This window comes from Trichosurus vulpecula, chromosome 4 (genome assembly GCF_011100635.1).
Source record: "Trichosurus vulpecula isolate mTriVul1 chromosome 4, mTriVul1.pri, whole genome shotgun sequence".
Lineage (NCBI taxonomy): Eukaryota > Metazoa > Chordata > Mammalia > Diprotodontia > Phalangeridae > Trichosurus > Trichosurus vulpecula.
Window position 1 is genome coordinate 109,973,321 of NC_050576.1, and position 15,834 is coordinate 109,989,154.

The following is a 15,834-nucleotide window of genomic DNA, read 5'->3' on the forward strand; positions in this document are numbered from 1 at the left end:
GGATACAGATCTAGTGGTGGTATTGTTACCCTAGTAGCATATGCACAGTTTAGTATATACCCTTTCACCCAGCAGTTCTAGCCAGCAATATGTAAGCCTATGTCCCAAACAATTTAAGAAAGAGGAAAAGCAAAATACTTTGTGGCTCTGGATTGGCTTTATATTGATGAAGAGAAAATTCAACCAGTGCCTTGGTGTGAGGTAATGTGGTAGTGTGGATTTGGATTCAGAAGACTTGAATTTGAATCTCTCCTCTATTGCATATGCCATTTTTATTTTTTTTAGCATGGGTAAGTCACTCTCTAGTGTCTCTTCTGCCTCTAGAGTCTATAGAGTTTAATATGTCGTCTAAGCCCTAGCCAGGTTACCTCCTGCTTAACTGCATTTCCCAAATGATAGGCTAAGGAAGTTAAACAAAGAGTTCCTTTTCTTGATTCTCTACTGCCAAAAGGCAAGAACTGGGTTGAGGGAACCTTGGAAGAATCCATCTAAGTCCTAGGAATGGCTTAAATTGTTATAGCCCTTTAAAGTTTATGAAGTCCTTAATGCAGTAGCCCATGGTAGCTTCAGAGGACTCACAAATGGTGAAGGATGGTACCTATGTCTTGGCTGAGGAGTGGGAGGCTACAGGTGCGGAATGACGCATGCATTTTCAAACATGGCCCTTGTTTTCCTATACTCTACTTATTTGTTACAAAGGAAAATTCTTCTTGGGGGTGGGGGGTGGGGTGCGGTTGGGGTAAGGCTAGGCAATAACAAATAGTGGTGTTTTTAAAAAAAAAGAGCATCAATCAAACATTTAAAATGAAGACAAACGAACAATAGCCCTGCAAGTTAAGTCCTGCCAATATCATTTCATCCTTGTTTACAGATGAAAATAAACAAACAATCTGAAGCTTAGAGAAGCTGTGATTTGCCCAGTTATCACTGGCTGGTAAGTATCAGAGTGGGGATTCTGAGTTCTCCTGATTCTTAATTTCTTCTTCTTTCCACCAAACCACTTGGCTTACTCCTTTCTGCTTAGTTTGGCTCGACCTAGTTTGGGTTTCTATGTGAGAGCCTCAGTTTCTCGACCACAGCCAAGACAGAAGCATCTGGCTTCTCAAGAACGTGCTGTATTGGCAGCCAACTTCAGGCATGTGTGATGAGCCAAACACACACAGACACAGACATATAGACACACATGCACACACACACACACAGACTTTCAACTTCAGGAAACAAAAATGTATATATGAGTGTGAAAGCTTTTGAAAAAGCTGAGGTTTGCATGGGCCTTCCAAAGGGAATTCAAGTATATCAGCTGCTTCTTTTTGAAGGCCTGCTAAAAACCTCTCCCCTGGACAGTGTCATTCTTTGTCTGAGTGACTAACCCTTTAAAAAAGCAGGTACTCCCCTCATTTTCCAAGTAGAGATTTTGAGTCATGGGTAGACTGGCAGATGTGCATGGTTAGCATAAGAGTCCTCGTCCCCAGTCTTTATGGGGGATCAACCCTGTCTTGGAGACCCTTTCATCTCTGCCTCTTTGCCTCTGGACAGCTCTCTCCCTGTCTCTTTCAGTTCCCCCGGGGTTCAGCTCCTCGATGAATAAGCAAATAACTCTGGAACAAACAAGCCCACTTCTGTTTGCTTCCTGCTGAATGCTGCATTGGCACTTTCTCTGCCAAAAATTCTTTTGGGTTGGACTATTCTAAACTCTGTCCTCCACATCACCCAATGAGGCCCCTTGGTAAACTGAAGGCCAGAGAAGGAGATGGTCTCTTTGGAAAATGAGAGCCAATGCTGGACAAAGTGAGCAACCCCCTCTTCTCTATTCCTCTCCTGGGAGAGGGGGTAGTCCCTCTCATATATGCTTGTCCTAATGTAGTATATGCTTCCCCTTAGGAGAAACCACTCCTAAGTGCTAGGCCAGCTCGAAGGAAAAGGGACTGAAATTGTTTCCTCTTCCAGAGGGTCAACTAGGCAATTCCCCTGTCTCCAGACAGGAATATTTCTAAACCAACTTTTGGAGGGAAGAGTTATCTTTAAGAAAAATTCTTTGAAGCCTATATATTGAGAAGTAATTTAAAAGAGATGTACATCTATATATAGATCTATATGCATATACCTATATATATATGTATGTATATATATATATATATATATATATGTGTGTGTGTGTGTGTGTGTGTGTGTGTGTATAAAAGGACTTCCGGGGGTGGAGCCAAGATGGCAGCTGGAAAGCAGGGACTTGTGTGAGCTCCCCACCACGTCCCTCCAAAAACCTATAAAAAATGGCTCTGAACAAATTCCAGAACTGCAGAACCCACAAAATAGCAGAGGGAAGCAGGGATCCAGCCCAGAACAGCCTGGATGGTCGCTGGATGAGATCTATTGTGCATGGAGTGGAGGGGAGCAGAGCTCAGTGTGGGAGGCAGCAGGACCAGCCAGACCAGGAGCTGGGCAGAACAGGCCCCAGCACCCTGAATCAGTGAGCTGTGGCAGTTACCAGACTTTTCAACCCACAAACACCAAAGACAACAGAGAAGGTTAGTGGGAAAAGCTGTGGGGGACAGAGTTCGAGGTTGGCCACTGCCCCAGGGGCAGTGGGGGAGGTGCAGCTACAGAAGTGCAGCTGCAGTTACTTCTGGCCCCAGGCCCATGTGGTGGGAGAAATTAAGTGGCGGATCAGAGCAGGAGTGAAGAGCCTGCTGAAGATTTGTGTCAGGTCCGGGTTGGTGGTTCTTGAGGAAGGAGGAGTGCTGGGGTGGCAGAGCTGGCTATACAGAAATAGCTCTGAAATCAACAGCACATCCCCTCAAGCTTGGAACAAAGTACTCTTTGCTCTACAAGCAGTCATACGCCTATGAAAAACTCAAGGGTCAAGTAAGTTGGCTGGGAACATGGCCAGGCAGCGAAAACGCACCCAGATTCAGTCTCAGACTTTGGAATCTTTCTTTGGTGACAAAGAAGACCAAAACATACAGCTTGAAGAAGTCAACAAAGTGCAAGAGCCTACACCAAAAGCCTCCAAGAAAAACATGAACTAGTCTCAGGCCATGGAAGAGCTCAAAAAGGAGTTGGAAAAGCAAGTTAGAGAAGTAGAGGAAAAATTGGGACGAAAAATGAGAATGATGCAAGAAAACCATGCAAAACAAGTCAATGACTTGCTAAAGGAGACCCAAAAAAATACTGAAAAAAATATTGAAGAAAACAACACTTTAAAAAATAGATTAACTCAAATGGCAAAAGAGCTCCAAAAAGCCAATGAGGAGAAGAATGCCTTGAAAGGCAGAATTAGCCAAATGGAAAAGGAGGTCCAAAAGACCACTGAAGAAAATACTACCTTAAAAATGAGATTGGAGCAAGTGGAAGCTAGTGACTTGATGAGAAATCAAGATATTATAAAACAGAACCAAAGGAATGAAAAAATGGAAGACAATGTGAAATATCTCATTGGAAAAACCACTGACCTGTCTACATCACAGACCTTCAAAGATCTGAAGATAGCTATCATATCCCTTTTTGATAGCCCTTAATAAGCTGGTTCTGGAGCGCAATTTTTCGGGGGCTCACTTGGGGCAGGATGCCTTTGCTCTGGATGTCTCCGTTCTTTCTGTGTTTTTTTTCCCCTGGAAACTTCCCTATCTTGTGCTTACTTTCCCAATTTAAATCAGTAGCCAAGCCCTAGCATCTATGTGGTTGTGATAGTTTCATTAGTCAATCAATCAGCAGGTACAGTGCTAGGCAAAAAAATGAAGCAATCCCTGTCCTCAAGAATCTTCTATTCCATTGGGGAGGGGGAGGGGGAGATGGAGACGACAACATGTATTCATTATATCTGAAATGGAAAACTAAACAGATATGACAGAACCCAGATCTGCCTCCTGCTCCTCGAAACCAGGATGCTGCCCAAATGATCAAGCGTGCTGCCCCACTGTGGAGCAAATGAAGGACCCACGCATTCCACACATGAACTACGAAAAGAGATGGAAAATTTGATGGGCAAAGGCCAGGCTCTCCAAAGGACCGCTGTTTTCCTGCTTTGCCTGAAGATCATTGCAGCTGAGGCACTTAAGACCCAGATGGTTTCCTTTGCCCTGAAGCCCCCTTCCCCTACTTCCATTTGTCCAAGCCCCTGCCCCAGAGGGTTTTATTTTAGGCCTCAAGCCTCTCCTCAGGTGAGTTAAACCACACCATAATAAAGGAATATGGTTTTATGCATTACTGGCTTGTTTTAGTCCTTTGGGAAAGCTTTTCTAGGGCCCCAGACTGCTGAAATGGATTGGTACCACCCCACCCCCCTCCAAGGTTTCTCCTCTTCCAAACATCTCTAGTTCTTTCTACCAGCTCTCCTTTAGCATGACCCAGAAGAGGCCACTACTACTCACGTTGACAGATTCCTTGCCATTGAACTTGACCCGGATCCTGGGCTCCTGAATGACATCCAGGTTGAAGCCTGTGATGGTTAGGGGTGTGTGGCCACTGGGGAGAAGCATAGGCTGAGTTAGGGAGATAATTATAATACTTGACATTTATATAGTATTCTTATCTACTTCTCACAGCTCCTGGAGGTTGACAGGGCAGGTGTTATTTCCATTTTCAGATAAAGAAACTGAGTCTCAGTGAAGTTAAGGAAGGATGGTGTAATGGAAAGAACCCTAGATTTGGGGTCAGAGGACCTGGGTTTGAATCTCAGTGCTACTGCTTGTAATGTGTTTGACTCTGGGAAAAGTCACTAAGGCTCCCTGGGCTTCAGTTTCCTCTTCTCTAAAATAAGAGGGTCAGAAAAGATGATTTTGACTGTAAATCCTAGGTCAGGCAGATCACGGGACTGAGACTGGAACCCACGTCTTCTTACTTTAAAGCCAGTGTTTTTGTCAACTAACTATAATGTTTCTTTAAAACTCTTAGACAGCAGGCTAGCCTAGGAACCCTGGTATTAGGTGTTGGGGAGCCTTTTCTGGGCCCTGCCTAGGCCTAAATGTGAGCCTCTAGATTTTCTTGATTCAGTTGTACCCCAGGCCACTCTGGCTCCTGGCTCATTTGGGCTGGAGGCATCCGGAGTTGTCTTCCTGAGATTTTTCTTTTTCTTTCCCCCTCTCCCTCACCTCGCAATACTCCACTCTGGCTCAATGCGTTGCACCCGGGGGTCATCTATGTATTCGAACTGCAGGCTGCTGTGCACATGGGCTCGGTCCACACTTACAGAAACAGGGACGGGGCCCAGGCCGTGGGCCGATGGTGGGGAGACGCACACAATCTCATTCATAGATCTCCTAGAAGGGAGACAGAAGGCAACAGAGTAATGTGGGGAGTTGGGCAAAAACAGTGGGAAGGAGGTAGGTCATTGGAAATGCATTCGCTTCTGGGGTACTCTCTGACACAGAACGAGCCATTGTGGTCTGGGGGAAAGACCATTGGTTTGGGACCAGAATCCCAGCTCGGCAACACCGTTTGCTGATCCCTCTGGATCAGTTTCTCCATCTCTAAAATGTGGATATTAGATTCATAGGTTGTCAGAGATTGACGAGATGTTTGAAGTGGTCTCATGCAACCCTCTTGTTTTTCAAATGAGGAAGCTTGAGTCCAAAGAGGTCCAGTAGTACTTGTCTTAACAGTCATACAGAGTTATTTTATATTCAGGGTTATTGTGTGAATCAAATAAGATGATGTATATGGACACATTTTGGAACTATTCTTTATAAAGGGAAAGGAAAAGTTCTTTGTAACTGGCAAGAAGTTGTTATAAGTACCCCAAGTTGGGTTTGGTCAGAAGGATAGAAGGCTGGGCAATGGGTAGAGAGTACTGAGAAATGGTTTGATAATGAGAATTGCTAGCATTTACATAGTGGTTGTTTTTTTGGAGGGGGGAAGGCAGGGCAATTGGGGTTAAAGTGACTTGCCCAAGGTCACACAGCTAGTAAGTGTGTCAAGTGTCTGAGGCCGGATTTGAACTCCGGTTCTCCCGACTCCAGGGTCGGTGCTCTACTCACCGCGCCACCTAGTTTCCCCTATATAGTGTTTTAATATTGACAAAGCGCTTTACACGATGTCTCATTTGATCTTCCTAAGAAACCTAACTATTCTGTCCCCATTTTATAGGTAAAGATCTGAACATTTCCAGGATTTGAATTCTGGTCTCCTGGCCCAAAGACCCAAAGGCCGCTATGCCACCTAACTACGTAGCAAAGTACAGAGTCAAGGGGACATGGGACTTTGAGAGAATTGCTTTTCTGTATAGTTGACTGGCCTCACTTGGGCTGTGATTAGGTATTGTTTGCTCCTGATTTAAGGAGCTTGCTAGGTCACTCCTACAGGCCTGGAGGAGGAGGCCAGTAATCAGAGTCCAGCAAAAGTCCATGGAACTATTATGTCAGCATGTGGTGATTTAGATCACTGAAGTCAGGCTCTTTGGGGAACAATGTTCCTGTAGACAGAGGGGCAAAGCTGCCTATCCAGTGAAGAGAATTGGGGTGAGAGGGGCTCGGGAACTTTTATAAATAGACTAATTATGATGAAGGATTTGAGGTTGGGTGAATAATGAGTGAATCCTCTGCATGTGCCTCTTAGTGGGAATTGTCCCAATAAGGAGGAAGCTTTAGTGAACTCTGGGTCCCTTGAAAAACCTCTTAGATCTCCCCTGGAATAGTGCATATTAAATATGCCAGGCTCTTGGCCACAATGCCTGGCACATAGTAGGTGCTTAAAAGATGTTTATTGATTGACTGAGAGAGAGGCGAGCTGGGGACTTCTTCCAGAGATGTTTGCTGGATATGAGAGCTACTAATTTGTGCGTTGGGACTGTGTGTTTGCCATAATTCATGATATCCCAGAGCAACTGCTCAATAAATAGCTAGTGATAACAATGGTGACAATTAAATAAACTCAGAGTTTCTTTCCAGGTGGGGAGTTTCACGGTCCACTCTGAAAGATTTTATTTATTTACTTTTAAAGCACTCAGACCCATTGATGAATGGCCATGGCAGGCAAGTTGATGAATTGTGTTCCTGATTAGAATGGGCTTTGGATCAGGGTAGTGAGAAAGAGCACAGAGGAAAAAGTCCTATTGTTCTGGAAAATGATTTGGAACTTTATTAGAAAAGTCACTAAACTCTAAGGACCCTTTAACTCAAGGATACTACTAATATTCACACATCCCAAACACAGAAGGAAAAGTCCCACATACACAACAATCATTTATCTCGGTACTTTTTGAGGTAGCAAAAAACTGGAGACAAACTGTGTTCACACCAATTGGGAAACAACAGAATAAATGATGGCATACAAATATGACAGATTGTTATTGTGCTGTAAGAAATGATAAAGATGAGAAATTCAGAGAAACTCAGGAAAATCTGTAACAACTGATGCAATGTAAATCAAACCAAGAGGATAATTTATCCAACAACATAAGAGTGCAATGAAAAACAAAATTAAAGACATCAAGACTCTAATCTTTCCTCTTTTGTCACTTGGGGAGGATATGGGGCACTTCCATAAGACACCAGACACTTGGGAAAGAAATAAGACATACTTTCCTATGGCCATTTCTCAGTTCCTCAATTCTAGTGCCTTCCCCCTGTTTATCGTGTCCAATTTATATCGTATAGCTTGTTTTACATATTTTTTTCCTGGTTGTTTCTCCCATTAGAGTGCGAGCACTTTGAGGGCAACAACTGTCTTTTGCCTTTCTTTGTACCCCCACCACTTAGCACACAGTAGGCACTTAATAAATGCTTATTGACTATTTGTTTCCTTAATAGCACATTGGGAAAAGCCAAGAAAATCTCTCCTTGAGAAACTCAAGCCTGTTTTGATCCCTATTCCCTAATTATAAATGCTGTCTCCCATAATATACTATTGACCAATGGTAACTTCAGGGGACTAATGGTAAAACATCTCCCCTTTTGGCAGAGAGGTGGTGGACCATGGGTACTGAATGAGTCTTATATTATCAGGCATGGCCATTGTGTTGCTTTATTTTGCTTAACTGCATTTTGCTGTTGAAAAGGTGGGGGTGTGGCATATTGATAGAGGGTAGGGCACTTAATTGAGAAGTTCCAACAATGTAAAAAAGGAAAGGAACAACAAAACTTGATAAAAAACAAAAAAGAGGGGCGGCTAGGTGGTGCAGTGGATAGAGCACTGGCCCTGGAGTCAGGAGGAACTGAGTTCAAATTTGACCTCGGACACTTGACACTTGCTAGATGTGTTAAGTAAGTCACTTAACCCTAATTGCCTCCAAAAAACCCCCACCTTAATAAAAAAGAAATAGCATTGAGACAAAACAAGACAGGGATACATGTGTATGGTGATTCACCAGCATGCACACAGTGTGTTAACAGATCACAATAGGGCCATCAGCTTCTCTTACCCATAGAATTCGCAGGTCTGGTTTCCCAGGAACACTGTAACGCTACTCCCTGCTCCTAGGTAATGGCCGGTGATGGTCACCATGGTGCCTCCGGACTCTGGGCCCCTAATTGGGGCAAGTGACATCACTGTTGGGTTCTTTGGAGGGAAGCAGAGAAAAGGGATAGTTGCTTATTAGAGAGGGTGCAGGAGTCTTGGTGAGACTTAGGGATAGGGAGATGTCCTCTTTTCTGGGCCTTTCCGCAGCTTCCTCTGCATCTGACCCCACGTCTGAGAGCAGCTTTGGGGCATGTTCGGTTTGTATCCGGGCCATGTCTCTGAATTAATCGCCTCCCTGGGGAGCTTGGTGCTCATAAAGCTGATGGGAAGGCAGGTGCGACACTGACTGATCTAGCAATTAGTTTACAAATTGAGGACAATTTGAAAATGCTTCCCTATCAGGAGCTGGTGCCAATTTCCTCCGTCATAAAATCAATGTGGCTGAATAAAGAGTCCTTGTCCTGTACTGAGCTGCCATAAGGCGGAAGCCCCTCGCTATGGCTGCACCTGCCCTAAACGTCTCTCCAGAACACTAGGAATAGCCCTGGGATGGGCTGTGGAGAGGTGGCGGGGATCTAGCCAGCCCAAGAAAACAAGCTGGACAGCCTGGGTAGGAAGAGAAACAGCCAGGGGACCTAACTTAAGGGAAAACAATGAATTATTTCTGCCTAGAGACACAGCGTGGGACAGGAAATACTAACTAGTGTTTATATAGTTCTTGGAAATCTGTGAAGTGCTTTACACACATCATCTCATTTGATCCTCACAACAATCCTGGGAGCTAGGTGCTATTATTGTCCCACTTTACAGATGAGAAGACTGGGGCTGAGAGAGGTTATATGACTTGCCCAGGGTCACACAGCTAGCAAGTGTTGGAGGCAGGGTTTGAACTGAGGTCTCCCTGATTCCAAGTGAAGTATCCCATCTGAGATTTGGGTTGTAGTCCTTGTACTGCCACTAACTGGCTGTGTGACCTTAGACAAGTCACCCCTTCTCTCTAGGCCTTAATATTCCCACTTGTAAATGAGGCATCAGACTCGGACAAGTTACTTCCTCTTTGGTTCTGTAAAATGAAGGAATTTGGTTAGCTAGATCAGACTTATCAAACACAGGGCCCGACACTCACCGGTGTGGCCTGAACTAGATTAAAATACAATTGGGAAATATTTAACAGCATAAATAAAAATATAATATAACACAGATAATGTTAATATGTGGTTTTCCAAGTCAATATGAGGCCCATGTGTGTCTTTATGTGGAATTTAGTAGCTGTTTCTGTTTGAGTTTGACACCATTGGGCTAAATGACTTCTAAGGTCCCTTCCAATCCTAATATACTGAGTTTCAGTTTCCTTCTGGCTCTCTGAGAGTTGTTATCCTCTGTGTTTGCTTCTCATGAGATTGCTTCATTGGAACTGGGCAAGGAAAGATAAAAAATATTCATTGGTGGAGAGAGGAGTGTCAGCATCGGGAAAGATGAGTAGTAGGAGAAAAAGGTGGGGGCTTTCTGTAGTAGCAAGAACAGGAAACAAAGAGGGTGCCCACTGGCTGGAGAATGATTGAAAAAAGTATACAGATACAGTAAAATATCACCGCGCAGCCCACTAGGAAGAATTCAGGGAAACTTGGGAAGAGCTGTATGAACTGATGCAGAGCAAAGAAAGCAGAACCAAGGGAATAATCTATATAATGACCACGATGATGTGAACCTACGTCACTTTCCTTTACATCATTGTGGTCTATGTGACCAGTGATGACTTCTGTAAACTGCTGGTGATACATGCCTCCCTCTTCTTGGCAGAAGGGTTGTAGAACATAGGTGCTAAAGGAGGTCTATGTTGATAGATGAGGCCAATGTATTGATTTGTTTTCTTTAACAAATTCTTTAATTGCATTTCTTTGTCACAAGGAGCAGTTTTAGTAAGGGATGGGAGGGGTAACTGGGAAGTGTCAGCAATATAACCAAAAAGAGTATCAGTAAAAACATTTATTTTAAAAAATATGAAAAGGAAATGGTGGAGGGAATGAGGTCAGGAGGAAATTAAGAAACTTAGAAGATGGATGAAATGTATCAGGATGAAGGAAAATTTGTGGTTTTGTGCTTTTCCTAATTTTTTTTCCTTTTGGGGACTGTATATATAAGTATGAGGAAAGTCAAAGGTACATCTTATTTACAGACAAGAAAGAAATATGCATTATCCATCACTTGGAAAAGTTTCAGATATAGAGTCCTAACAGAATCAGAGTCACTTAGAATTTTGGAGTTGGCAGAGATCTCTGTGGCCATCTAGTTCACCCCATACATGAGAAATATCCCCACTATAACATACCTAATGAGTGATATCCAACCCTTGCTTAAAGACCTCCAAAGAGGAGGGATTTGGTAGTTTTTTCAAAACTGTTGGAAAAGCTGAGTTTGAATGACCCCATTTACTTTTTAATGAACAGCTTGCTGTAGGGGTACAGGCGAGTGTCAAACTATGGACTGTTCAGGGCCCTAGAAGCAAGTTATTGATCGAGTACTAATATAGCCCCAGCCTTAGGGATAGCCTTCAGGAGGCCATACCTGTTGCCTGGCTTTGTGCCTGCAAAGGTGTTTCCAGGTGTGTCTCTGAATAAGTGAGAACACACATAGGCACTTTACCACACATACACTCCCACACAGACACACTCCCTTCAGGCTTTCAATAACTCTTCCAAATTCCTACATACACCATCCTTGGCAGAAAGAAGCAGCCAGATAAATATAATACTATTTAATTAGATCCCCCAGGCGATGTGTCCTCGTTAGGATGAAATTAGATGAGGATGTCACACTGGCAGGGCCAACATGACCCATCAGCCTAATCGTGCCCCTCTCCTCTCCAAATCACCTTCTAGGAAAAACTCAATTCTGTGCTGCTTAGAAATTTGGCCAGATACCCTCAGGGCTTTTGAAGTTGTCACAGCACAGCTAAATGTGGGTCATATGCCCCATCCCATTCTGGAAAAAGCAAAGATTCAGAGGTTGCTTTGCCCGAAAGATTTTCTGTAGGAGGATCTGTTGTGAAAATAACCTGGGAGTTTTGGGTCTAGGAGAGTTCTGAAGCAAGTTATTCTCACTTGCTCTCCCCCTTAGCCTGGTCCAGAATCCTATACTCACCACAAAGGTATACTGTTGGTGGGACTTGGTCATGAATTCTGGCTTACACTCGCCAATGCACAGGCGTACAGGACCAGAGCTGATTCCTGGGAGTGCACGACCCATTTCACAGACGATCCTGAGGACACACAGAAACCTCCTGGTTAGAGAGGCCTGGGGAAGTGTTTCCACTCTACTCCCTCTGACTCTAGAGAATGAATTAACATAGTCTTGAAAATAAAGACCCAACATGTGCCAGCCCATCCAAGTGGTTACTAGCCTGCAGCCATCTAAGGAGGCCCAGGGAGAAAAATTTGGTCAGCATTTTTTTCCCTTGCTTATAACACATCTTTGCTTTCTCCAGACAAGTAGTTGAGAGGTTATTTGCCAAGCTGACTCAATCCTGGTTTCTTTCTGGCAGTGAGTTTAAAAAGAAGGATAGATATAACTGACAATTTGCTGAGATGGTAAGATCCAGAGTAGGGCGCTCCTAGCAAAGCGGGATGAGCAGAGTCCCAAGACCCCAGGGAAGGAATGAGTTCATTAAGAGATCAGTTGACATTGGACTCCCACTTAATCAGGGGCAGAGAGACCTGGCGGAAGAGGTACTTGATGTAGTCTTGGGTTTGGAAGGCACGCCTGATCTGATACTAATGGAGAGAGCTGGAGGGAAGAGAGGTGAGAGGAACTCACAGGGAGAATTCTCTCTCATCCAGCCCAGATCAATACCCCAGTGACTACTTCCAAGGCGTCTGAGATAGTTACAACGAGGCCATTTAGACACTGATGCTGTCACCACAGGCACAGTCTGGAAAAGGCGGGTGACTGGGGGAGGGCAGGAGAAGGAGGGGAGGTCCGCATGTGTGTGTGGGGATGGAGGGTTCAACTATTCCCAGCTGGAAGGGGTACCCCAGAACAGAGGGGAGCCCCTCCTCCCACCACCACCCCAGATTGGGAGCAGGGGGCTAGGAGAGAAGATGGAGAACCAATCCAGAGCCACCCAGTGCATAGTGGGGAGGGAGGAAAGCAAACTCTCTTGAACACTAATCCATAGTGTTATCATCGCTCTGTGGGGAAGATCCCTGTTTAACCGAGCGATCCTTATCTCAACAGCTTCTCTAGGAAAGAAGGTAACTAAACACGGATTCCATTTGGATGTAATAAAGCTTACATTAAACAAACACACCGCATGCTCACACAGCCTTGGCTTGTCACTGATTTCCATCTCTCTCAGAACAGTTAATCGTAAATAAGGGCATTGCCTGCTGGTGGATATTAACATAACATGTAATAATGGTCTTATTATGCTCTGCATATTAGATGCAATAAGATATCAGGGCACACCAGAGGAGATGCTCCCCCTTTCTATACATATACATAAATTAATTAGGGATCTGAAGTCAATATCACGGTGATGGTGATGATCAATTAGCATTTTACATGTAACTATCTCCTTAAACCTCATTAGCGGAGCACTCGAAAGGCTTAATTGAAAGTACTATCAGTTGTTATTTTCAGGCTTGGCGTAACAACTCTCTTCTCTCCTTCCCGATCTCCGAGCCTGCTCCCACCCAGGGTATCACAGGATGCAGCACAGATCACAGGTCCAGGGCTAGATATGGCCTCAGAAGCCAGTCGGTTTTACACCCGATTCTTTTACAGACAAGGAAACGGAGCCCCAGGAAGGCGACTTCCAGAAGCTGTGCCAATATCACACAAATAGTAGTGATCAGAGGTGTAATTTGAACTCAGGTCACCTGACTCAAGAGCCAATACGTTTTCCACTGTACCACAATGCCCTGGAAATTCTCTCATTCTGTATAGAATATTAACTAATAATTACTAATATGACCTCAGTTACTGTATATAGGACTTCAATATTTGCAAAGTAGTTTCCCAGCCTATCCAGGGGCATGTAGAGCCAGGTCGTGATTAGTGCAAATAAGTGGTTAAATTATTTGAATTATAGCATATTTTCACTAAGCTAGAAGCAATTACCGTATTTTTCATGTAATTATGCTTTGAATAGTACAAATTCAAATAATGCAGCCATTTCACTAGATTTGGTATTTGCACCAAACAGGACCTACTTGTAGTGGGAAGAAGACCATGTTAGGAGTAAGAAATCCTGAGTTTGATTTCTGGCACTGAGGTGTCCTATTTGTGCGACTTTGTACAAGTCAAATTTTGTCTCAGCCTCTTAGCTTTCTCCTCTGTTAAATGGGAATGATAATATTGTACTATAAGGGAGATGTTTTGAATTATTATTATTATTATTATTGTTGTAGATCCTTCCAAAAATTCTGTGAGAGAGCCATGTGTGTATTATTATCTTATTTACAAATGAGGAAACAGCCTTGGAGTGCATGTGAGATGGATTAGGTGCAACCAGGAGTGAAGGAATGATGGCAAGAATCAAGAAGGACCAAGCTCTCCTTCCTGCTTCCTAAAACCCTCTTCATTCCACTTCCTCAATTCTTGGAAAGTTTTATCTTTCCCTACTCCCTATATCCCTGGGATTAGAGTCTATATTTCTTAGATATGTGTAAATATGCACATATATGCACATGTTCTTTATATGTTCATATATGTAATGTGTCGCATCCCTCAAAAGAATGTAAACTTTTTGAGAATAGAGATTATTTTATATCTGTATTCTCAACACCTAGCAGAGTGCCTGACACATAGAGAGGGCAATATGGAAGGAAGGAAGGAAGGAAGGAAGGAAGGAAGGAAGGAAGGAAGGAAGGAAGGAAGGAAAGATGGAAGAAAAGAAAGAAGGAAGAAAGGAAGGAAGAAAGGAAGGAAGGAAGGAAGGAAGGAAGGAAGGAAGGAAGGAAGGAAGGAAGGAAGGAAGGAAGGAAGGAAAGAAAGAAAGAAAGAAGGAAGAAAGGGAGGAAGAAAGGAAGGAAGGAAACGAGAATGAAAATGGCTTTATGGGACCTAAGGATAAAAACAAGTTGGGTATATAACCCCTAGGTAGCCTGAGTGTTATACTGGTATCCATGAAATATTAAAAGAACAAGAGAAAGACTTCTAGCACATTGGGTAGATTATGACAGATACGCAGAAAACCATGGGGAAGAATCTCATAGGATTAAAAGGATGGGCTGTGTCCCACATCACTGGCAGAGGGAATGCTTATTCTGACGACATCATGGATCTGTTGAAGGTCTATCTGTCTATCTGTCTGTCTTTCTCTCTCTCTATCTATCCATCTCTATATCAGAAAGGCAGCTAGGTGACACATTGGATAGAGAACTAGTCCTGGGGTCAGGAAGAGCTGTGTTTAAATCTAGCTTCAGATACTCACTAGCTGTGTGACCCTGGGCAAGTCACTTAATCTCTGTCTGTCTCAGTTTCCTCAATTGTAAAATAAAGATAATAACAGGATAGACTGTGTAGGGTTGTTGTGAAGATCAGATGAGATAATATTTATAAAGCACTTAGCACAATGCCCCACACATCGTAGGAACTATATAAATGCCCATTCTCTTTCCTTTATGTCATTATGTGTATATACACACACACACATATATGCATACATACACACATGCACACAAACATATATGTGTATATATATGTATACACACATATACTATATCTGTCCTATATACAATTTATATGCACACTATATATGTATAGTATAATATAGTGTATATATGCATCCATGTGCACATATATATATTTATAGCATGGACACACAGGCACATGGATATCACAACATGTGTACATGCATGCATATTTACATACTAGCATGCACACATGTAGAGAATGTGCCTATCTGTAACACATATATCTGCACATAGGTATATGCACACACATATATGTATATATCATAACACATGTGGGTGTATAAACATTTGGCTACAAGCCCCAAATAGGGTGTACTGCTAAATATGGAGAAAGACACTCTTTGAACTGGAACCCAATGAGAATGAAAGACAACAAAATCTCTTCCATCTGCTCGCCTCCTTCCCACTTACACGGCCTTTATTCTAGGTCAGGTTTGAATCATCTCTGGTCGGGATGACTACAGTCTCTTTACTGGTCTCTGTTTCCAGCCTTTCCCCTCTCCAATCTGTTCTTATGCTGTTTGCCAAAAATCATCCTCCTAAGGCACAAAGCTGAGCATGCGAAACCCCTGCTGAAAGGCCTTCCGTATCTCTCTCGTTCCTACGATCAAATACAAACTGGCATCCAAGGCCTCCTCCTGTAATCTGGCTGTGCTTTAGCTTTCCAGACTCATTTCATTTTCTGCTCTTCAGTCACTCTGGGTTCCAGACAAACTGGGTGTCTTATTCCTCAGTTTCATCCTGT

General features: G+C 43.3%; 1 protein-coding gene across 1 annotated transcript in view; it reads right to left on the bottom strand.

Annotated features, from left to right (window-relative positions):
• The window catches only part of PLXNA2 (plexin A2), a 330,148-nt gene that overhangs the window by 33,510 nt on the left and 280,804 nt on the right, over positions 1–15,834 (bottom strand). Inside the window, exons 14-17 of the mRNA XM_036756742.1 lie at positions 11,536–11,653; positions 8,357–8,493; positions 5,091–5,258; positions 4,371–4,464 (exon numbers count right to left, since the gene is read on the bottom strand). Coding sequence (XP_036612637.1) covers positions 4,371–4,464; positions 5,091–5,258; positions 8,357–8,493; positions 11,536–11,653 — 517 coding nt within the window. The remainder of the gene's footprint in view (positions 1–4,370; positions 4,465–5,090; positions 5,259–8,356; positions 8,494–11,535; positions 11,654–15,834) is intronic.